Source organism: Nanorana parkeri, unplaced genomic scaffold (assembly GCF_000935625.1).
Source record: "Nanorana parkeri isolate BGI_ZX_2015 unplaced genomic scaffold, ASM93562v1 scaffold349, whole genome shotgun sequence".
NCBI lineage: Eukaryota > Metazoa > Chordata > Amphibia > Anura > Dicroglossidae > Nanorana > Nanorana parkeri.
The window spans coordinates 978,800-1,002,317 of NW_017306617.1; the positions used below are offsets into that span (position 1 = coordinate 978,800).

Here is a 23,518-nt window from a genome sequence, read left to right on the forward strand (position 1 = left end):
CATTCAGGCATCGGAGAGAAGATCAGCAAGGAGGAAGATGCTGATCTCCCTCCGATCCTCCTGCTGACACTCACCAGAGCTGGTCCTGGGCTTGCAGAGGGGACAGCAGAGCCCGGGATGGAAGGTAAGGGCGTTGCAGGGGGGGCGGCGCTGCCGGAGGGGGGGCGCACTGAGCAGGACAGCACATACAAGCAATCGGATGGCTATAGAGCCGCCGATCGCTTGTATGTATAAAAGCCGCTTACCGGCTGTTTACATGCTGCCTTTTTCTGTTGTAAAATGCAGCTAGAAATTCGTAAATTCGGAAGCATCCGAAATCTGAATCGCAGTTTCTGAATTATATCCTGTTAACGAATTTCGGATCCAAATTTCGTTGAAACAGGAACTAATATTACCCCTGTAAATGAGGTTGAACAACATGACAAGATTTTTTTTTATCTGAAATACGAAATTCGGATCCGCTGCGGCTGAGGGTTGCATTACAATACAGGCAGGAAATACGAAATTCCGTTAACGTATTTTCGTTCCGTTATGAACATTCGTTATGATGAAGTTAAAAAGCAAAATACCTTTGTTAATATATTGGAGTTGATGCCTTGATGGTAGTTTTTTTTAAAATCTGAAATACGAAATTCGGATCCGAAATCCACTAACGGAATTTCGTATTTCGTTTGGTTGACCAATCAGAGGTTTTCTCTTCTGCTGCTGAGGGTTGCATTACAATACAGGCAGGAAATACGAAATTCCATTAACGTATTTTCGTTCCGTTACGAACATTCGTTATGATGAAGTTAAAAAGCAAAATACCTTTGTTAATATTGGAGTTGATGCCTTGATGGTAGTTTTTTTTTTATTATCCGAAATACGAAATTCGAATCCGAAATCCGTTAACGGAATTTCGTATTTCGTTTGGTTGACCAATCAGAGGTTTTCTCTTCTGCTGCTGAGGGTTGCATTACAATACAGGCAGGAAATACGAAATTCCATTAACGTATTTTCGTTCCGTTGCGAACATTCGTTATGATGAAGTTAAAAAGCAAAAATACCTTTGTTAATATATTGGAGTTGAACAGAATTTCGTATTTCGGATTTTAAAAAAAACTACCATCGACTCCAATATTAACAGAGGTATTTTTGCTTTTTAACTTCATCATAACGAATGTTCGTAAAGTTACGAAAATGTGATGAAACTAACGAAAATTTGTATTTTGTACGAATCCGAATTGAGTTTCCGACACGAATTACGAAATACAAAATAATGGATATTCTGAAACGAAACTAATTTTCTGACGGCGCACAAGTCTATTTTCTGCTCGGGCGCACACGCAAACCCTAGAGCAGAGAAGATGGCTTTATGGCTCCGCGTTGATAGGAGCTTGCCGTTCGCCCATTTTTTTTACAACGGGCGGATGGTAAGTGGTTAATAAATACAGCTGTTCAATCAAGGACTAGTTTATATGAGAGTACTTTTCTTCATCATGCAGAAGCACATAAAAAAATGCTTTTGCCTTATGTTTTGCCATTTTAAGTGTATTTATAGGCATTGACATTTTTTTGTGTTTACATGCATTTTTTTCTACTCAAATGTCATAGGCTCCATAGGCATAGGCTCCTTCTGCCGTCAGTCAGGCTGTGACTGCAGGATGGGGGCATTGGCTGCACTCTGTGTGTGTCTCTATGGAGCAGGCACGGCAATGACCATGCAAATACGGGTGCCTCCACAGCAGTCGATTAGCTGATAGAGACACCCGTACATGGGAGGAGCCTAGAGGTCTGGATACCACTTGAGAACGATGACATTAAAAAATTAATTGAAAAAATGAAAAAAATCGCGAAGGTTTAATATCACTTTAATGTTTAATCTTTTTGAAGCATGTGTTAATGACTTGGCATTTCACACAGTTTTACCTCTATTGTACACATCAATTACTGTGCAAATGAACCAAGGGAATGTTATTGGTGAAGGCATGTGAAATATAGTACTGTAGGGCCCCCATTGCTTTGTAGACCTAGTTAGGTTGGGACTGGGAACTGAAATGCTAATGTTCACCTACAGAACCCCTGTCTTGAGCTTTTCCTTGTTTATTTTACATATACTGTAACTGTGGCCTTCATGACTACATCATCAGCAACAAAACAAAAACCTGCACAGGGTGAAGATAAACCCTGGAATAATTTTAAGAAAGTTGTAACATAGTAACATAGTAACATAGTATTTGAGGTTGAATAAAGACATAAGTCCATCAAGTCCAACCTGTTGTGTGTGTGTGTGTGTATAGTCCATGAGTGTTCTCATTCTTAAGAGTACCTGTACCCTTGTACATTTCGGTCTCTCAGAAAGTCGTCCAAAAGCCTCTTGAATGATCCCATATTAATTGCGGAAATTACCACTTGAGACAGTGAGTTCCAGACCCTAACCGCACAAACTGAGAAGAACCCCCTTCGCCCCTTGTGTTCGAATTTTTTTTCTACCAGTTTTAGGTGGTTTCCTCTAGTCTTTGTTATCCCCCCCTCCATGACAGCCTGGTGCGTAGACTGATTTACATTTTGGTGTCCATCTGTGCGACAAATAAGGCAACTAGTGACAGATTCATCTACTGTACCTGTTGGAATCGTGTCCGGTAGGAATAAAATCACAGGCTTAGCATTACTACACTCCCTACGCAACTACTGCACTTTTCACACAGGCAGGTGCATTGGTTGAATAGTATTGCTCTGGGTGGGTGGAGCCTGAAGGGGAACTCTGAAAGACTAGTTCCCCATCAGGTCTACCTCCCTTGTAGATGGCGGTGGGCAGATTCCATAGCGCTAGTAGGTTGAACCTGATGGGAACTATCCTCTCAGCTTTCCTATCAGGCTCTGCCAACTGCCGTTCAACCAACTGGTTGCTAGGAGGCTGTTAGCTGTGCAGCTGACAGCCTCCTAGCAACTAATGATGCATTTCTGGCCCCATTCAGTTGATGGCTAGGATATTTCCTGGGTAACAGTTGAATGTAAACAAAGTGGCGGAGATCCTGGCTGGCATCATTATTCAAATATGGCCATTACCATAATTTTGTAATGGCCACACACGATTGGGCCACCAATATAGAGGGGTACAACCTGTTCAGGAGGGACAGAGGGGGGAGAAGGGGGGGGGAGTATGCATTTATGTACAGCACCAGCTGGTGGGCAACTGAATGGGTGCTGGAAAGCATTTTTGTTTGCTAGGACACATTCATGGTGGCTTCCCAGCGCATACATGCCTCACTATGAGCACTGACGTTTCTCTATATGCTAGCTTACAGTTGGTCTTAATTACTGCCAATTTCCCAATCTGTAAACTGGTGGTAATTCTTTTTGAATCTGTGGCAATGATGTGTTCTTAAATTGGTGGTAATAAGAACTACCTATATTTGTCCCGCATGTTGGAACTGCAACCAAAACTGTCACAAGGTTTTCTTGAAATAGGTGTGGGTTGTTTTAAAGGGACTACAGCCAGAAAAGTGTCAGAGATGCATTATTGAGTTTCCCCAAATATGATTTAGCACTTCTCCCGGTAAAAAAGCCAATCATATGTAGATATTACTTTCTAGAGATTGATTAAAGGGCTACATCCATCAGTATTTTATATATGTTTTTTTAGCCCCATGATTACATTCTTATTAAGCAATATATTTCACAGTGGATCTTCTATCTGTATATTTCTATAATGAACCAAATATGCTTTATTAAATAAATTGAGTGCAACGTTATTAATTTCACAACTTCACTTTACATGGCGTTCAGTGGATTTCAAGTACTAAACAAATATTAATTATCTTGTCTTTGATCATGATTTATTGACGAACACTTTTTTGTCTTTCTACAACCAGGGAATAATTAATTATGCTCAGAAGTTTATCCATGTCTAATTAAATTGCGCTTTCTCTATAGTCGCCTGTCTTATATTGACTTGCAAATTGTTACATTATTTGAAGAGAGATGAAGGACAAATAAGAGGAACAGAACACAAGAATTTAATGCATTATTTCTGAAATAAGTGCAACAATGCAGGAACCTGTAGGTAATGAGCCTTTGTGTTCTACACATCACTTTGCAAACCCTCAGCCACAGTCCCTTGGCTGAGTCAAACAGCAAAAGGTGATATAAGTGATGAAATGCCTGAAATTGGCTGGGTCACAGGTGAGCATTATTTTTTTTTGTGTCTTCCAGTCATATGATCAGCAAGCCCCATCTTCTTTTTCTCCAGTGTCAGTGTTGGCATAGAGCAGTGATTACATTGCACTGTGAGCCCATGCTGCATAATGATGCTAGCATGTGGGGGAAGGGGAGTCCTTGGCCTCACAAGAAATGTTTGTATGCTGCTCAGTGTCAATGACCCATGAAGTACTTTGGAAGTCTGTGCAAATGAATAAGCTGCTTTAAAGCAACACACTTTCATACGTGTTACAGCACTGCACTGGATTGGAAATGTCTGAATTGGTCCTTAGCATAAGCTTTGAAATGAACCCTCTAACACCCAAAATAACCCAGAAAATGTGGATCAGCAGTGCCCTAGTAAAAGGCTCTGTTACTTTGCCATAAAGCAAACAGTAATTAAGATCAACTGCTCATAAGCATACTGGAAGTTGCCAAACTCTGTCACTTTCCATCATCACATATCTATAAAAGCATATGTTGTATACTTTGCAAGGCTCTTCTTTTGACCGGGTGTTAAAGGGTGCTGATTCAAAACATTAATAATGTTTTTCAACATCTAAACAATATGCCGCCATATGAAAAATGCAAATGGTCAATTTACCTCTTGGGCTGTTGAGTGATGCTTCATTTGCTTTCTCACCATCCCCGCAGTGACTCTGATCAAATGGGAGGCATTGGTCCCCTGTGCCCGCTACCACTTCAAAGTTCTTTGCCAATTCCTTAACATCAGTAAGAGATTTCACTCTGTAAACTTTCCTGGTATTAGTGTCAGAAAGGTAAACAGACTCGGAGGAAGGATCCACAGTGAGATAATACTTGTGAGCAGGGCTAGTACTGAAAGACAAAATAGTGATAATTATTACTCAAAGGTGTTTCCTTTTTGTTCCTGTTCCTTCCTCTAATTTTACAGTGAAGATGTTTTATTTAATAATTTTTAATGTTCTCATTTATTAAATATTCTGATATTTTCTTGTAAGCTGAACCTGATACCAGGAGTTGGAGGGACAGCCCACTCAAAAGTAATTGACCAAATCTGATGGACCAAGTCAGCTTCTGGCTTTCTATATGTCTTAGATACCTCAACAGTGATATTCCCCTGCAATAGTCTCTAGCTCTTTTCTATCCACCTGGGAGTTCTGAGTGTTTCTGCCCACCTTTGCATGGGTCAACACTTACTGTTACATCCTCTATAATATACCTACAAATGCTACAGGGAGAGAGACAGCCCCACAGCATGGCCAGAGTAGGTGTACAATCCCAGAAATTCAAGTGCAGAGTCCACCTTTAAAGTCTCTGAGAAATAAAGTAAAAGAGAGTCTCAGGTAGTTTAATTCTCCATAATCTAACAAGAACTGAATAAATACTTTTGGGTGAACTGACCCTTTATTCAGTCAACAAAGGTATTAACACCTAACTCCCAGCATAGGCCAATCTATTGTGCTTATACATGGTATATAGGGTAAAATTGGTTTGATCTCTCAATGTTCCTTAAAATAACAGAAATTTACCAACATGTAATCCCAACAGTGCAGATAGTGGATGTTTATGCATGCTGTATGTTGCATCCCCTTGGCTTAAAGGCACAGGCAACCACTTAGAGTGCAATGTAAGGAAAATCACATATTAATTATGGTGCAACACCTCAACCACCATAGTCCTTCAGTGATAGGGAAAAGCTTTACTACGTTTTCTAGCTGTTCCACTATTATGTATCTGGGAGATGAAATCAGAAAGTCTTATATATAGGATGGTATTTGTATATTTAAGCTGTGATGCGATAATTAGCTTTACAAGTTCTGTATATAAAGCATATCCACTCTTACAAAGAAAAAATACAAATAAATGCCCCAAGACCCAGAATGTGGTCATTGCTCACATGAACATTATTTTTGTTAAAATTATTTGTAGTGAATGTGTTTAGGAGGAAGCCACTATTGCTTGTGTTTTGGACTGCACATAAAGATTTATGAGTACCACTGGCGGACACTGATTGACGTTGCCATGGAAATGGCTTGCTTGCAATTAGGGTTTCTGTTATGCCAGCAGACATTTTAATCTCTGCTAGCAGCAGGAACTGTGTCAAGGGCTTAGTAGCTATTTAGTGTACTTAGACGTTTCTGTATCCCCTGGGCCTCCGTTTCTCAACAGAATAATATACAGTAGTCTGTCATTAAATATCATAGAACAATGAATGCTGTATATAACTGAGACAAGTGACAATGAGACAGTAGATCAAAAAGTGCTGGGACATGTTCCTTTTTTATTTTATCTGTAGTGTTTCTGAATAAATGTAAAAACTTAAGTAGCTTGCAAGCATTTTTATATTGTTTACAATGAAAATTAAGTTTTGCAAAAATATGTATATTTGCTAAGCAGATCTTGAAGGTCAGCTTTATGAGTGTAATCAACAAATGTGCTTTAACATATATTTCAACCATGTCCGCAATTCTCTGTATGGTCTTTAAGAAGAAAATGGGCCAGGTTGAGAATTATTCGAGTTGGGCATGAACTTTGACATAGGATGTCTGTAGATGGACACATCTCATACTGAGAACAATGGGTGGTGAGATATCTGTGTGTCTTTAGTTGAACTGTATGCATCTGGGAGCCACTGCTATCTTCTATCTGACAGGGCTGATAAGTAGAGGTGGCATACAGACTGTTAAGGTTCTTCTTGGTTTATGTGTAAATCATGTAATAACTAGCAATTGGCACTGCAGAAATTTTCCAACTTGTTGAAAGACCCCTAGGTTCTCTAAAAAAAACACTTCAAATGCTCAGATGTTTTTGCTCTGCTGTTAGCCTCTACATGGACTGATAAGTGATGCTCAACATATATTGTATAGCCATATAGCCACACTTAACACTGCACTTGTCCCAGCAAAATATCCTTTTTATAAGCAGTACACTTACTACTTCTTCCACTCATGTGGCCATTTTGATTATCTTCAGTGACCAGGAACAGATCAAGATGTAATGTTCCTATCTCTTTGTGGCTTTTTACTATGAAGTGAGAGATTTAATTAAAAGCTGTTAAGAAAAACATCACTTTTCTGCTGCTAGGTACTTGGTAATGACAGTGTGAATTTAAAAAGTAATAGCGATTTCTACATTCTGTGGCAAGTAAAAACCCTTTTATGCGACATGGACTCTAACAGCGTGAGAAGCTAAACACTAAGTACAAGTGCTGTGCCCCATAGAAACCAATTAGTATTCAGTTTATTGAAGCCAGGCCAGTCTAGTATAGAATATTATCAGTTGCTGTGGGTACAGTATTTAGGATAGAAGGATAGAAATGTCTGGTATCATCCTATGCAACATGATCATCACATCATGGTGATCAATGATGTCATTTTATACCTTGTATTAACATCATCAAATAACCATTATCCCAACGTCATCTAAAGTCATGCCCAAAATAGCTCACTACCCTGGTCACTTCAAATTAATTCAAATATCTATACATATAAATTGTCTGGTATGCATTCAGATCTCTCCAACATATAAAAATATTTAATCAGATATGGCAAAATTGTGGTTTGCACATTTTAATAGGAAAAAACAAAACAAAGCTGTATTTAGCTTGTATTTAGGGCTTTATATATGCTGTACTTCCCAGTAAAACCTGCTTTGAGTGAGACACTCCAGTTGGTCACACTATATGAATGATTGATTAATGGAAGAAAACATAACCACTTAATGTCACACTTAGAGTAAGGCAATAAAAAGGAATTAGAGGGAAATCTCTTTGTGACTTGAATATTGTTTATGTACAGCTTCCTCGTATGGTGACTAGATTAGTAATATATTACAGCCTTCGTCTCTTTTTTATGCCAAATCAATAAAGTTATAAATGACTCCATCGGTGATTCGCTTACCTGTGTCTTGTATCTCTGTTTCTGATGTAAGAAATCAGGTTTGCAGCAGGAGAAGAAGCAGAAAATAAAAATTAGGTTTACAGAAAATGTAGAGCATATACTCAAACAGTTTACTACAGTAATAATATATTCTGCTACAGTGAAGTAATACGAAAACAATATCAAATAAAAGTTTTCTTGTTTTGTGGTAGTCAGACTTCAATGTCAGCTGGCAGTAGGTTTGGAAAAGTAATTCGTTGTATAAAGCATCCTATTATATGGATGGAGATTTCCTAGTTTAAGTATCTTCTGTCTTTTGCCGCATCTTCTGAATCAGACCTTTATTATCCTCTTTGGCAAGAATATCCAATATGAAAGTGACTGCATTATATTAAGTTAAAATGAAAGCATATCTAAAGTCAGAACCTTTTTTAGTTTTGGATAGAATGTGGAAGTGTTGGCCTCCATTCACATCTGAGTGATTTGTTGTGTATTTCCAAAAGTGGTATAACGGTCAACATGAAAGTTCCCATTATATTTAATGGTCCCCCTTCACACCTGAGCATTGTGCTGTTGCTTGTCACACAAAAATGTACATGCATTTTTTTCAGGCAAAACAACATATTTTTGGGCCCAATGGGAGTGCATGAAAATGAGCGCATTGTGTGCACATTTTTACATCTTTTTGTGCCTAACAACCAGTCTCCTCCTTCTAGAATCTGCAAGCCTGTGAACAAAATGGGGGAGTGTCCATGCTGGATGTGGGGACTTTCATCCACCTGGTGAGGACCCTAAGGAACTCCTATCTCCCTAGTGATGCCCATTACAAGAACTGTGACAAGAGGGAGAGGGCCAGGGAAAAAAATAGGTGTAAAGTTTCCAGACTGAGAGCTCTGACAGCACAAGACACCACAACACCATGAAAAAATTAGCAAAAAATGCTTCAAAATTGCCTGAAAATGCTCACGTTCAAGTGTGAATGGGGGCTGAAAACCCCTGTTGTCATTGTCTATACCTTGCTGGGGAGATTCACCCACTCCATTAGTGTTCAGTGGCGTAACAACCGGGGGGCGTTTGCCCCGGGCGCATAGATGGCAGGGGGGGCGCGGTCATTGCCCCTGTACAACAACCAGATATTGCCATTCCCTGGGTGATATATGTGTGTGTGTGTGGGGTGTGTACAGGGACAATAATGGCATGCTTGGACTTGTAGTTCCTTAGCTGATATATATGTGTGGGGGTGGGGGGTACAGTTCCAGTGGATGTTTATATAATATGGGGGGCGAAAAAAAATGTTCTGCCCCGGGCACCTATAACTCTGGTTACGCCACTGTTAGTCTTTGTCTGGCTATATATGTGTTAATGAAATCTGAATGATCCAGTTGTTTAGCAACCATACCAACTTAATGGGTTAAGCAAGGAAAACACGGCCTGATAATGACACATTATGATAATGACATGTATCCAAGCGGGCAATAACTGCAAAGAAAATTGTGCACTGCCCACACATGCAGATTATGAGCAAACTGGGTCTAAAACCACTTTCTTGGACTGGCCTGTAATCATTATTTTATTTTAAATATATACAGCTTTCTGTCTATATTGTTTTAATTCTATTTCAATTCTTGTTCAGAATGTAAAACATGTTGTTGTTTTGTCTAGTAATACCTCTCCTTAAAATATCAACATCACAAATCTCATTTAGCCAAAATGTGTTGTTATTTTGCCTTGTGCCAATTATTTAGTTAAGTCTGGCATGCCCAGAGTCGTGTTTTGCAATAATTATGCAGTATTTGGACACATGTAAAAAAATAAGCCGGTTATGTACAGGATTCCAAAACGCTGTTCCAAATGTTACCATTGGACGCTGTCTTGTATCCGGTTACTGTTAAAACAGTAACAGGATAGCCAGGCTTGTGAATATCTAATGCCTAAAAAAACAGTTCTATATAAGACAATGCAATCCAAATAGTTTGATGTGCTAGTAGAACCTTGTTAAAGTAGTAGCACAGATTGGCAGCATGATTTGCTAACCAGTGACAGTAAATTCTAAGAAAATGTTTAAATCGACATAACAGACCCTATAATTACTAATATACCCAAATAATTACCTGCAGCTTCACACAAGTGCAAGTACACACTGAATAGTTGCTGTTGGACATCCAGTGGTTTGATTTTTGAATAAAAGAGTCCGTTTGAAGCTATTAATGTTTAGTAAACATTAATTGGCTCCTGTTTGATTTAAAGAGTAAAGTGTTAATTACACAAACCTCTATGCCGTCCTTTCCGAGTCCTGGCTCTCTGCAAACTGTGCAGGAAGCTCATCGGTGCTTGTAGATCAATGCTTGTAGTCCATTCACATTCCACTTCCTGTCCCTGCTCTTCTATGCATGGGATTAGTTGCTGCAGTGAATGTCTACAGGACAGCGTTTTTCAGTAACTAATTCCCTTCATAAAAAAGCAGGGACAGGAAGTACGGTGTGTGCAGACTAGAAGCATTGACCTTATGACTAAACTCCCTTCATACTTTTCAGGGAGCTATAGCTTGGAAAGGACATCAGGAAGGTTGGTGTTAATTAGGTTGGTTTTAATTAAAGCTGAACTCCAGGCACAAAAGCTTTCATTCAGATATATTCCTCAATAGCCACTAAGGATATAAATCCACTTTGTGTGCACCAAATGCCTTTACAAACCCAGATATTGACTTACCTATATGGGTTTTCATGCATCATGCATTTTTAGGTTTGGCCAATGAGAATTAATTTCTTGCAGTGACATCATTGTTGTGAACTTTGGGAAGAATCTAATTCCTGAATTTCTGCATCAAGGAATCTGATCGCAATCTTTGCATTTACACCTCTTTTTGCAGCTGCTTAAACAGCTTCTGCTGCTTTCATGCTCCATTCACACGATTGGTTTTCTGCGCGTATTAGGCAATACGAATACACACGGAATCATGCTAAAGATAAAAAACAATGCATTGCAATGTGCATTGTTCACACTATTGCGCAGTATGAAACCATGTGTTCCCGAAAATAGTCCAAGTGCGATTTTATGGGCAGATTCTGGACGTTTCGGCTATAGTAATATAGCGCGTATGTTAACATTTGCACGGTTTTGTTCCGCACTGTTTTCCACATGAAAAAAAAAATGCTTGGAGAACACTACCGCTATATGTGAATTGAACCTTATTCAACGTCAGGAGAAACAGCAAAACAAGAGGCGTCGATATTGGATTCATCCAGTGATTGCAAATAGAGAGCAGAGTGGGTCATGTATAATGACCTCAAGGAACAAAAACATCTTCAATTAAAAGGTGATTTCAGAATATCAAACTATCAAAAATCAACATTGTCACCTTGTACTTTATTGACTGCTAACATTTTTTTTTTACAGTTTTTACCAGGGGCTGGAAAGGCATGAAAATGGATGCTCATGTGCTGCCATAGACATCTGCGGATCTCAAAGAGCATGAGAATGCACAGAAAAGGGCCATGCCTCATTTTCCAAAGTACAATGTATTGAGTTGATGTGAATGAATGCAGCAAGTAAAAAAAGAGAGAAGCCATGTCTCCTGGTCTGTGTACTTTCTCTATGTCAGTGTCAGGCAGAATTAAAACCTCTGGAACAGCATGACATCCAGACAGCTACCATTGTAAGAAGAAGAGGTGAACAGTGACAGCAACTATAGTTCTGTCAGCTCAAGTTTCCCAAAACACTTTATATGGTTGTTTCCTGGTTGGACAGATTAGAGTAAAACTTGTTACTTGCATTTTATTTCAGCATCTTGGCCTACTGCCTGTTACTTCAATGATTTCAGACTTACACAACCAAAATGTTTAAGTTTTCCTAAAAATATTTTTTAGACTATCCCTCCTGAGCGTTGAAGATGTATGATTATTTATGGGAAAGGCTATTACACAGAAGGTTTCTATCCATTTAGATTACATAAAGTGCACTTTTCAATAGCCATGATGTATAACTTCTGAATGGGACAATGCCAGGCTTACTCAGGAAGGCAAAGAGCACCATGCGGTAACCCACAGAAGAAGATGTCAGAGATCTGACTTTAGTACTGATTGCTATGGTTACTGGCTCTGCTCATATTGAATAATAAACTGAAAATTGTTTTTTGCATTGGTAAGTGCAGTGATGTTTTTCTTTTTACTTTTAACCCTTTTACTGCCATGGACATGCTTTCAGCAGGCCAACTTAGTAATCTTTACGTCCCTTGCATTCCCCTAGGCTATAAGCTCATGGTCACTTCAGTGACTATTTACTCATAACAGCAGGGTCTCCTAGATTCTTGTGATTCATGAATAGCTGTGATCAGCATCTGACAAGCCGTTGATCACAGCCATTCAAAATGTGAGCATTCTGCCACTGACATCCTCCCTGCTGTGTGCCTGCAATCAGATCCTTTCAGTGTACCCTACCCAATTCGCTGTCTACGCCATTTGTGTGCCTTTTGATCTTTGCTGTAGGTCCCAAGCCTCTACTGGCAGACATCAGGTTGTGGAGGGAATAAGATTGTGGGCACACATAAATAAAGCACACACTCTACACACGCATAACATAAATATGTACATTGTATACATTGTGGTAATGCATATTATGTGTGTTGGTGCACTGCGGCAAAGCACTAAAGAGCATGCATTATGGTACACATAACATGCGCTCACTGTGCACATATCTCTGGTGCGTTGTTATAATACATCACAGTACTGGATATTTTTCTTTTTTTAAGCTTTATTAAAATTACATGTTATCACATATTATCACAACTCACCTATGCAGCATATTAGTGTGAACAGGCCCTTTACAAAGCAAGGCGTTTTGCCTTGTCCAATGCAGGTGTAAACAAGCCTTAAGGCAATACACCTGTGCTGTAGCAGACTACAACACACAGCAACACAGTGCTATAAATAGGGATGCCAGTACACCTCAACTTATAAAATTTACACATGAACCTTTTTTTTCTATGCAACACAATGCACAGGTGGTTCCCACAACAGCGTACATGGACGGAAATGCAAATGTGTTTATGTGTGCTGGCAAGGTACAATAGGGGGAGGGGCATTCAAAATGATTAGCACTGCAAAACACACCACTGCAAATTAGGCATTATTACAACACAGAGGTGTGAAGCTAATCTCCAGATATGTAGCATATGTTGCTTATTTACAGTTTCGTGTACCTTCAATTTTCATGGTTTTGCAAAAAGGCACAATTTAAAATGTACAAATATTTGTTATTCATTAACTTAATGCAGTTATATATGTTAGATTTAGTAGGAATTTTTCAAGTTATGTTTGTTTGTGTTCGTGATTTTAGGGTACAGTATATATATATAAAATATAATTTGCTCAACTATCACAAGATGTTCAAAATATCAGCACTTTTGTTCTTTGGGGCTCTTACTTTCAGAAAACATATGTTCTGGGGGAATTTCATTAGCTTTCAAAGCTGTAAGTAAAAATTATTGAAACATGATAAAAAAGGTGAAAAAAAGCAAAAATGGTCCTCGGTAAAATTGGAGAGCAGGGTCTGGCAGCCAAAGAGACAATAGACTATATGATGCAATAAACTGACTATGGACTGGAAAATGCCATTGTGTTTTAACAATTGAACAAATGTGTTTTTAACCAAAGAAAAAACAATCAGGCAAAATCCTACCTGGTGGGTGGACTTTTCACTCAGGGAGAAGACTATCCAAGGTGCATACTTAATGTTGTGGTATCCCATGGACATTAATGCCCTGCTATAATTTCCATGAATGGAAAATATTCTCTAATGTACAGTATATGGCCAATTCACACCCTACAGAAAACAATAGGAGAACTATAGAGGCTTTTATTTCACACATCATTTGGAAAATGCTGGCAGGTTTGCCTCCAATTACTTCCTGGACTGGCTGCAACAATCAAACAGCAAACAAATGAGGGTAAAGTCACACCAACTGATTTGGAAACTTGTCCAAGGTTGGTAACCCAGAAAATATTAAAGTCATTTGGTCAGTATAACAGCCAGTCAACTAATATATTCACAATAGGTCGGCAAAGACAGCCTCCTTAGATCCGCAGCACAGGTCTATTTTAAAGACACCATTCTTTGTTCATTCAGTGATGGTGTATTTGCAAAGGAGCCCCCCTAGCTCCTGATAAACACCTTGGCAGTGCTCCCCTACCACTCCTTCCTCTGTCACAGACAGCACTAATATCCTTGAACCAGACTTAGTGATTGCCTGCTAGATCTCAGCACTGTCTCATGGGAGGAGGTCACATGCTCCTCCATACCCGGAAGAATCAGGTATTGTTACTAGCTGCGACAAAGGAAAGAGCTGCAAGGGAATGCTGGTAAGTTTAATGGGTTGGACGGGAACCCTATGCAAAGACACTGTCACTATGCCTTCAGGAGACAGTGTCTCTCTAAAGCCTAACTCTAGTATTTTTTTCTAGTTTTGAACAGAGTGTGGAAGAATTAACTTTTGAACACATTGGGATTTTGCCTTACTTCCAGACTATGGGACACCTGCACCAGAAATGGGGGTGCTTTCCTCACCTGGACAGGAAGGCACGAGCAGTAATACAAATATTGTCAGAAGTTCTAACCTTTCCACACTCTCTGACTCTTCTCCACTTCTTTTAAAATGTAAAAGATAGTTTTGACTGAAGCTGGGCATTAAAGTCTAAATATAATGAGGGGGATTTGAGTTTGTTCAGTTAAGCATTGGAAATGAAAGTGAGAGGGGCTGATTGGTTGCCATGGACAACTGCTCCAGATTCTGTCTGCATCACTTATGATAAATTTCCCCCATTGCATGTGGACCTTTAGGGCCCGTTCACACCAGTTGCAGTGCATCCTGGCATGATTCTTGCAGCATTTTAATCGCACCGGACCGAACTGGATCGTAGGCATAATGTGCCTTGCGATCCCGTGCGGCCGATTGCATTGCGGCCGGAGGGCGTGGCTACGTTGCCATTCACTTGAATGGCCCACCATGCCCCCTCCTGCCCCACTAAAAAGTGAGCCGGCCACAATGCGAGGCAGTGCGTTCTGGCCAGAATTGGGCCCTTAGAAAGAAAATACCTGGAGGAGTGAGGACAGTTCTATCCTGCAACCGATCTATATTAGCATCAGTGGTCTTTAATCTCTAACCAAACAATTTTCTTGTCAGTAGCTACAGAATAGTAATAATTGTTAGCTAAAAACTAATTCAGAGCCTTGATACAGAGGGTGCACTAATCAGGCTGCATTTCATTGGTGTTTCATTAACACCACTGATACAAAGGCATTATGTTGACAGAGCACTGATTACTTTCTATTCCGCTGCATACAGTGTTACAGCTGCTAATTTTACTTATTTTGACACTTAGCCCCAGGATATACTTTCTGGATTAAACATCTTGTTTTGAAGGTGTGCTGCAAATCATTTTAAATTAGTGTTACAGCAGCCATAACAGTGTTTCGTCATTAACAAATAATTGCATTGCTTAGTACAAGTTCAAATTCATTTGTTTATTCATAAAAAAAACAATCTCAGGTCTGCGTGAAACGTAATTGTTGTTGTTTGTTCTGGTTGAAGAAGTACAGTTTATCCACATGAGTATTTATGAAAGTTCTATACCACCAGAGGCACACATTTGATGAAGTTCTCAAAATGCTGAGCGTGTAACATTAGGTACTGTAAAAATGGTAATATCCTAAATGAACCATTCAAGCATTAAAGGAAAATTGGAAATATTAGGCCCTGTTCTATAATTATTTTCAGTGCATCAGCAGTGAAGTTGGGTCTACTGAACAGTAATGCAAATTTGTTAAATAATTGTAGCTACTTCCAGTCTATACTGGTATAGAACTCTGTGTGACACAGTAAAAATGCCTGAGTGAAAAGCCTCAGGAAGCTGTGATTCTCTGACTCCTAAGCTACATACAAACCCTGATGTGGTAAGGTAATTTTAAGTGCTGTGGCCTAAATGAATGGCAGTTTATATCTGAGGCTTCTCATACACCTAAATGCTTTGTAACTGTTAAAGAGGAACTTCATATAAAATGATGAATTAGTATTTAAGAGTTTAAATAAGGTGCCTGGCCTGTAAATTACTTTTCTATATGACTCCGAAGCAAGGATCTATCAGAAATGAAGTTCTTCGGACTAACTGCCATGCGGTGTTGAAGTATCGAAAAACTACAGCTTTCTTGATATAAGGTGAAATTTGTAGCCTGTACTTTAGTAAGAAGAATAATAATAACAAAAATAATCAGATTTTGAAACATGTTAACATGAACCCTGTGGTTTAAAATATCTTATCTAACAATTCTAGTTTCTTGTCAAACTGTGACCAGGGTTCAAACATTGAAGTGCAGCAGGCACTGTGGAAAAAGTCATCCTTAAACTGTTTTTTTTTTTGTTTTGGATAGAGCAGGAGTTGGTTAATTTTTTTTGTCCTTCTACAGAGAATTCTCTTCAGTTTGTGCCCTAGACGAACAGCAGCAATATAGTGGAAATATCTTTGATGCTATGGGAAATACCCTTTTAGTTGTCACTAGAATTGGTGTCCCAAAAGGAAGATTTTACTTCATCCCCTATTCATGTGACAACTCCAAAACTTTGAATTTCCTATCACCTTCTCTGCTAGAAACAATTACCAGCAGGACATATGAAGCAATGAAACATGACAAGAGCTTAAACACTTCCTCAATCTAACAAAACTAAAAGAATTGACCGTGCACACCCTTTAAATTTTACAACAAAATCATTAACATCTTTGAGCCAGCTCAACTTACTCTCCTCCCCTCCCAGCAGTGAATCAGCAGCCTTCCAGTATTCTAATCTCTAATGTAACCATAGGCATGTGCACAGGGTGTGCCTGGGCACACCCTAATCACCCTTAGTGCAACACTGACACTGCAACAGCAGGTGCCGTGTTTTTAGTCACTGACCTGGAGGAGATATCACAAAGACCTCAGTGTGACCGGCTCAGCGATACAGAGCACAGCAGCACTTGCCACTTACATTCCTCACATAACAGCCGGAGTCCACATGCCTGGAAAGCTGTGAGGGAGCATGCCTGTGGTTTCCCAGGCTTCCATTCAACCAGGAAGCCAGGCAGGTGGTCAAATGATCACATGACAGGCTCCCTGTGTAACGATCGCGGCTTGCGTTCCACAGGGGGACCGCAGCCGCAATCAGGAAGTAGAATCGCCGATGAGCCTCTCATCCCCGAGCTGATAGAGAGACTACAGATGGCGCAGATATATACAAAACTTGACCTCAGAGGTGCGTATAATTTAATTCGCATTAGAACAAATATTAGTACAGTACTGTACTGCATTAGTACAGTACTGTATACCGTTGCAGATGTACAGTTCCGAACAGTGTACTGTACAACGGGCAATGAAAGTACTTACCGGGACCCGCAGTGAAGATCGGAGGACATCACTTCCGCCGGCGACACATCGCACTGAAGGTCGGAGGTCGATCGTCGGTCCGTCGTAAGTGCGAGTGGTCGCAAAGCAGGTAAGTCGGTAACCGAGGAATGTCTGTACTTAAAGGTCCACAACCTGAACACAGTTCTACTTTAACTACCTCCCGGCCGGCCATTGTAAAAAAAACGGCCGGCCGGGAGCTCTCTAGATCTGAGCGGGCGTCTTTAGACGTCCGCTCAGACACGCCCTCTCGTGCGCGCTGCTGGGCGCGTGTGGGCGCGTGTGGGCGGGAAATGCCCGATAATTAAAAACAGGCAGTGATGCCCATTAACATGCAAGCGATCCCCGGCTATAGAGCCGGCAGATTGCTTGTATGCGGTAAAGATCGATGCCCCACCTCCGTGGTCGTCCCCACCGCCATTGTCCTGCTGGTCCCGGGCTCCGCTGTGCCCGGTGCGAGCGCGGGATCAGCATGGTGCCTGTGTCACAGGGGATCAGAGGGAGATCGGCACATGAGCTCCCTCCGGTCCCCTCTCCGCTGCAAGAAAGCGGAAGTGTTATATATTACATCACTTCCGCATTCTTGTGTCACTCTCCGGCTTCAGAAGCTAGAACGAAGCTGATGGAGCAGATCTGTGCTTCATCAGCTTATTTTGGGGGGTCCTAGGTGACATTAGGGGTCTTGGAGACCCCTGATGTCTCCATAAAGAGGACCTGTCACATATTTTGCTATCACATGTGGGGTTTTATTAGCCCCCTATGTGATAGCAATAAAGTTTAGTGGGAAAAAAATAGGAAAAAAAATTAAAGTTTCCTCCAAAAAAATGTAAAGTTACACATAAAAAAAATTAAAAAAATGTTTTAAAAGTCCTCACCCATACATACACGCATCCAAACATGCGTCGGGGGCGCATATGTGCAAAAACGACGATTCCGCCCATTACGCCGCACATGTAAAGGTGCCCATACACTGCACGATTATCGTACGATAATCGTATGCGATCGGGTTTTCGTACGATAATCGAGCAGTGTGAACGGAGACGTGCGACCGTTTCTACTGTACGGTCGCACGTCTTCTGTCGAACCAGCATGTTCGAAAACCAGCCGGGAATCGTACGATTCTCGGCTGGTTAGAACGGTGCTCGGAAGACAAATGCTGAACGGGCCGGAGTGCGCACGCGCACACTGCCCGTTCAGCATTGCGGTCATTGGAAGCCCGCCCCTCAGGGGGGCGGGCTTGCGATGATCGAGAGTGCGATCTGCCTGTCCAAGATAGGCAGATCGTACGTTTTTTTAATCCCTTTACAACCATCGCAAGACTAAAGTCTTGCAATGGTTGTAGAGTGTATGGCCACCTTTACATATTGCCGCGAACGTCGCAGTGAGAGCAATAATTCTAGGGACAATAATCACTGATAACACTAAACTGATGAGCGGTAAAATCTTTTAAAGCGTCGCCTATGGGCAATTTTGGGTATGGTAGTTTTCTGCGATTTCGCGGGTGCGCGCAATTTTAAAGCTTGACATGTTTGGTGTCTATTTACCCGACGTGACCCGATCTTTTATATTTTACCAAAAAACTGGGTAATAATAAATGTTTCCTCACATTATGTAAAAAAATAACTTTGTTTTTTCAAAATTTTCAGTAATTTTTCCTAATTATAGTAAAAAATAAAAACCGCAGTGGTGATTAAATACCACCAAAAGAAAGCTCTATCTGTCCCCAAAAAATGGTATAAAATTCATCTCAGTACAGCGTTACATGACGGAATAAGTACTGCAGCACTGAATACTGAAAAATGGCCTGGCCAGGAAGGGGGTCTAAATACCTGGTCTTCAAGCGGTTAAAACTGAAAACAAATAAATCTAAATTTTACAGACAAGCTGATGAATAAAAAAAAAGATAAATGTGCATACAAAAAATAATAGCCCTACTTTTCTTTACAGGCATGATTGCGACATGTGATGTGTTACAGACAGGTGGGCTGGGATGATCCAAAGATCTACTGGATCTACTCAGAGCCATCAATATCTTGATGTGAGGCAGAAAAGGGGATTTCATCCAAAATATAAGACAGGTAAAATGGAACTGTCAATTTGTCTGCCTTTTTTTCCCAGCAACGTCACACGTGTTAACGTGTTATCTGCCACCAACCACTGCTGATAAGACAGGAGAGATCTATACCTGCCAGGAAGTTTCAGCTTCAGACAGCTCACTAGCACAAATGTTTATTACGAAATCCATGAGCTATATTCTATGCCAGATTGCATAGAATCAAATCCAGAATCAAATCCAGAATCAAACTTGTTAAACAAATCTATGCCACAGAGCCGGCAATACCTCCTGGCACCTATTATTAATGCCAGTATTTCATTATTGTACTATTAATATTATTATTATTTTAGAAATGCTCACAGATGTATAAGTATCCATACACATATATAAAGCATCCCACACAAGCCTCAACTACTTTATTTTTACTATGCCGTTAAACATTAGGTGACCCTAACAGCTGTCGACCTGAATTTAATATACTGTATTTCTAGCACATTTCATAGTATTAGGCAGTGCCAAGGCCATTTCAAGGTTCATTCCCATTAGATTTCACAACTCCCTTTTTATAATTAAAAGAAACCCTTTTCCTTAACAGCAGAGATAAGGGCAAAACCCGGTTATCCAGCTCTAATCCCTTGCTTTAGAAGTGTAATTTTCCACACTTTTACCAATACATTGGAAACATATACATTTGTTCCAAAATTGTTCCAAAAACGAGCTTCAATCATCATAAAAAATTCCAAGAAAACATACAGTAAATGTGCGCTTACAGTGAATAACTATATAGATGGGTCTGACCATTTGAAACCTAATATAATAGCCGATGCTTTGAATGTCTGCAGGTAAATGTGTAACAACAAAAATGGAAAAAAAGTCAAGAATGACTACCTCCATTCAAGTACACAGTCAATGCATGACTACAGTCTTGGCCCACTAAATCATCATAACACATTTGAGTAGTCTAATATACTGGTGTATTGGCAGCTTAACACTTCACTACTGCTATAGTATAGCTTCCTTTTCACTGGGCCTAGGATCAATAACTGCACCATCATAACAGACGGAAAACAATAATGCCTTCAGTCTGCTATCATTAGGATGCCATGGTTTACTCACACTGAGAGATTCCACAAGTTCACTGCTTAGGAATGCTTAAAATAAACACTTAAAAGTCTTATCAAGGTAATTTTCACCAAGCTCTAAAGCAATGTCTGCTACCCACACACCCAATGATGTGGGGTACAGTGACAGCAGGATTTACTTTATTTGTTGCCTTAATTTGTGATCTGGTTCACTGGCACCCAGTTGTGGGGACCAGGACCACATACAAATACCACATCCACCCTAGGTAATGTTTGTACTGCTGGACAGCTAATTCATACTTCATCTGTAGCAATCCATACATAGTTGCCTACCTCTCACAGTCCACTGGTGACTCATTTCCTTATGTGTTCTTCCCGGTTTGTTCCATCATAATGTGCTTGAGTGTGCACCACACCATCTATTGACTCACACCTGACCTCAGTCAAACAGTAGGTGTAAATTTATCTCAGTACACTAGGCTGTACAATGTTAGTCAGTTACGCTTCAATTATAGTGACTACTCTCATCTGCTATGCGGGTTACAACTTGGTTTGTCTATGTTATATGCTCTTAAATTCCACCTGCTAGCTTGAACTTGTACACAGACAATGCCTTCTGTTTAGCTACGCTTGGTTACAACATGGCTTGAAATCTGGCTTGTGCTATGTGTATGTTTTGTGCCCAGACCTTTGGTTTGACCTGATTCCAATTTAGCATTGTAATGTGGTACTTTGCCTGGTTCTGTCTAAACTGTCTCTGTCTAAACTGTCTCATCAGACTGACAATGCCAGGGGCCAAACTCTAGAAGATGTCCTGCAGAAAACCCCACCTTCATCATCAGGGACTCCAGAGAAGTCCAGACCCTACTAGAATTTTCATCTAGGAAAGGGGTAACCTTATCGAAACACACATGATCCATTCTATCCGTGGCAATAGTTGTCCCACTGCTGAAATTAATGGCCTAATTACAATGAAATCACAACTGCAATTTAGTTGCTCAGCATGTCATTTATTCCCCTATGGCAATGGTAAAAGTTTATCAGAGAAAATTATGTAAGGTACATGAATATCTCCAGCATTGTGTGTCATATTTTTATTTAACTCCCAGGGACATTTTAAAGCGATTTATACCCAGGTTGAAAATGTTAGTGACATTTTATAACTGTACCTGAGCTCTAAAATGCTGATGACATTTCCAGATGAGTATATTCTTCTCACAAAATTGAAATCTCCAACATAGATGCTACCATCAGGTCCAGTTGCCATGGCAACAGGAGCAAAGAGTTTGTTATTATGAACAGGTCCATTACAAGAGGAACAGGTGAGGCTTCGCTGCTGACCATTTCCCATTAGTGTAGAGATCACAGGAGGCTGCTGAGATATGAATATGTTTTCTCCATCTCCTTTGTACAAAATTCCTAATAACAAAATACAAATAAATAATAATAATAGCCAATTCATGTCTTCAAAATTACAATTTTTATCTGAAAGTGGAAAATGCCTTCATTTGTCCCCTGACCTCTTGTCGTGTGGACCAGCTGAGGTCTCCCCTCTTAAAACTCGTCTAATCAGTCATTCATAAGTGTTACAAAACGGTCCTTTTCTGCATGCAGTGTTGCTCTGGGTTGGAAAACTGTTACTTTTAATACGTTTCCAAAGAGGAGCTGCATCATGTTCTGAACAAGTGTTTTTAGCAGCTTTAGAGCTGTTAAATAAAATCTAAAACAGCTAATTAGAGCTGTCTCTGTCTGCTGCCAGTTTGCACTGTGCCGCTTTTGGCGTTTTTCACATGACAAGCCTTTCTGTAATAATTTTTTTAGGTTTGAAAAGAGTAGAGCAGGAAAAACAATTATGTAATTTTATTGTTTTGCTGTCTGTTTACCAGGGAATATTTAACTTCCTGTCCTGCAAAGTGAGCAAAATTCCTCTCTTAGTTGTCACCACTAGAAGATTTTCCCTCACCTCTCCTGGCAACAACCCTAAAATTTTGAATTTCTGTCACTTTGTGTCACCAGAACATATAGAGAGGGTGAATCTCCACATTGGGAACACAGAGAGCCATAAAAATGTAACAGACATTCTAACTTTCGCACTCTATCCAAAACTAAAGAAAAATGTTTTAGCTATACATACACTTAAAACTCTCTCCACTTACTTACATAAGACGGTTGTATAATGATGTCCATGTTCCCTTTTAAACTCCTGTCTCCCTACTGGTCCAGCAATGTTATAGTTGACATCACTGACCAACTGTGAGGTCATTAGAATGTCAGGGCTAGGCACAAATTTCCTGGATGAAATCCATTATTGTTTGTTGGAACACCTTGGTTTTCTGAATTGTCACTTTAGGAGAATGCTGGAGCTTTGCACAGATGCCTAATGGTGCTTGCTATTACAGGTTAGTGACAGATTTATACCATTACAGATTTCTTAAAATCTGATACGTTTTTAAATTTTACACAGAGTGTATCTCTGCAAACGAGGGTTACATTAAAAGTAAACCATATGTTTCAGAAACATGACCAGGTCTACAGACAAAAATGAAGACATTTCTACAGTATATATTGAGGCAGCAAAATGATACCAGAGAGAAAATACGTAATTTGTAGCTAGGCATGTAAAGTGAAAGAGTGAAACAGCTTTGCTTGGAGTAAAGCATCAGGACATAAAATTTTAAGTGTCAATTAAAATACACATAACGAAGAGTAAATTATGATGGAATATCAAAAGCAGTAGACCTGCTACCATCTTATGCATATATATAGTCACCATCATTAACATAACCTACATCATGAAAGTGAAATAACACATACACAAAAAGATTGCTATCACACCGTCAAAATGGAATTTATGTTCTCTTCAAAACTCCAAAGCTGAAACATCTACATTTGGGGGCAGACTGTGAAGGTCA

General features: G+C 39.9%; 1 protein-coding gene across 1 annotated transcript in view; it reads right to left on the reverse strand.

The window, feature by feature from the left end:
* Positions 1–23,518, reverse strand: part of TENM1 (teneurin transmembrane protein 1) — a 431,171-nt gene that overhangs the window by 125,299 nt on the left and 282,354 nt on the right. The window contains exons 19-21 of the mRNA XM_018558628.1: positions 21,776–22,025; positions 8,061–8,081; positions 4,784–5,016 (exon numbers count right to left, since the gene is read on the reverse strand). Coding sequence (XP_018414130.1) covers positions 4,784–5,016; positions 8,061–8,081; positions 21,776–22,025 — 504 coding nt within the window. The remainder of the gene's footprint in view (positions 1–4,783; positions 5,017–8,060; positions 8,082–21,775; positions 22,026–23,518) is intronic.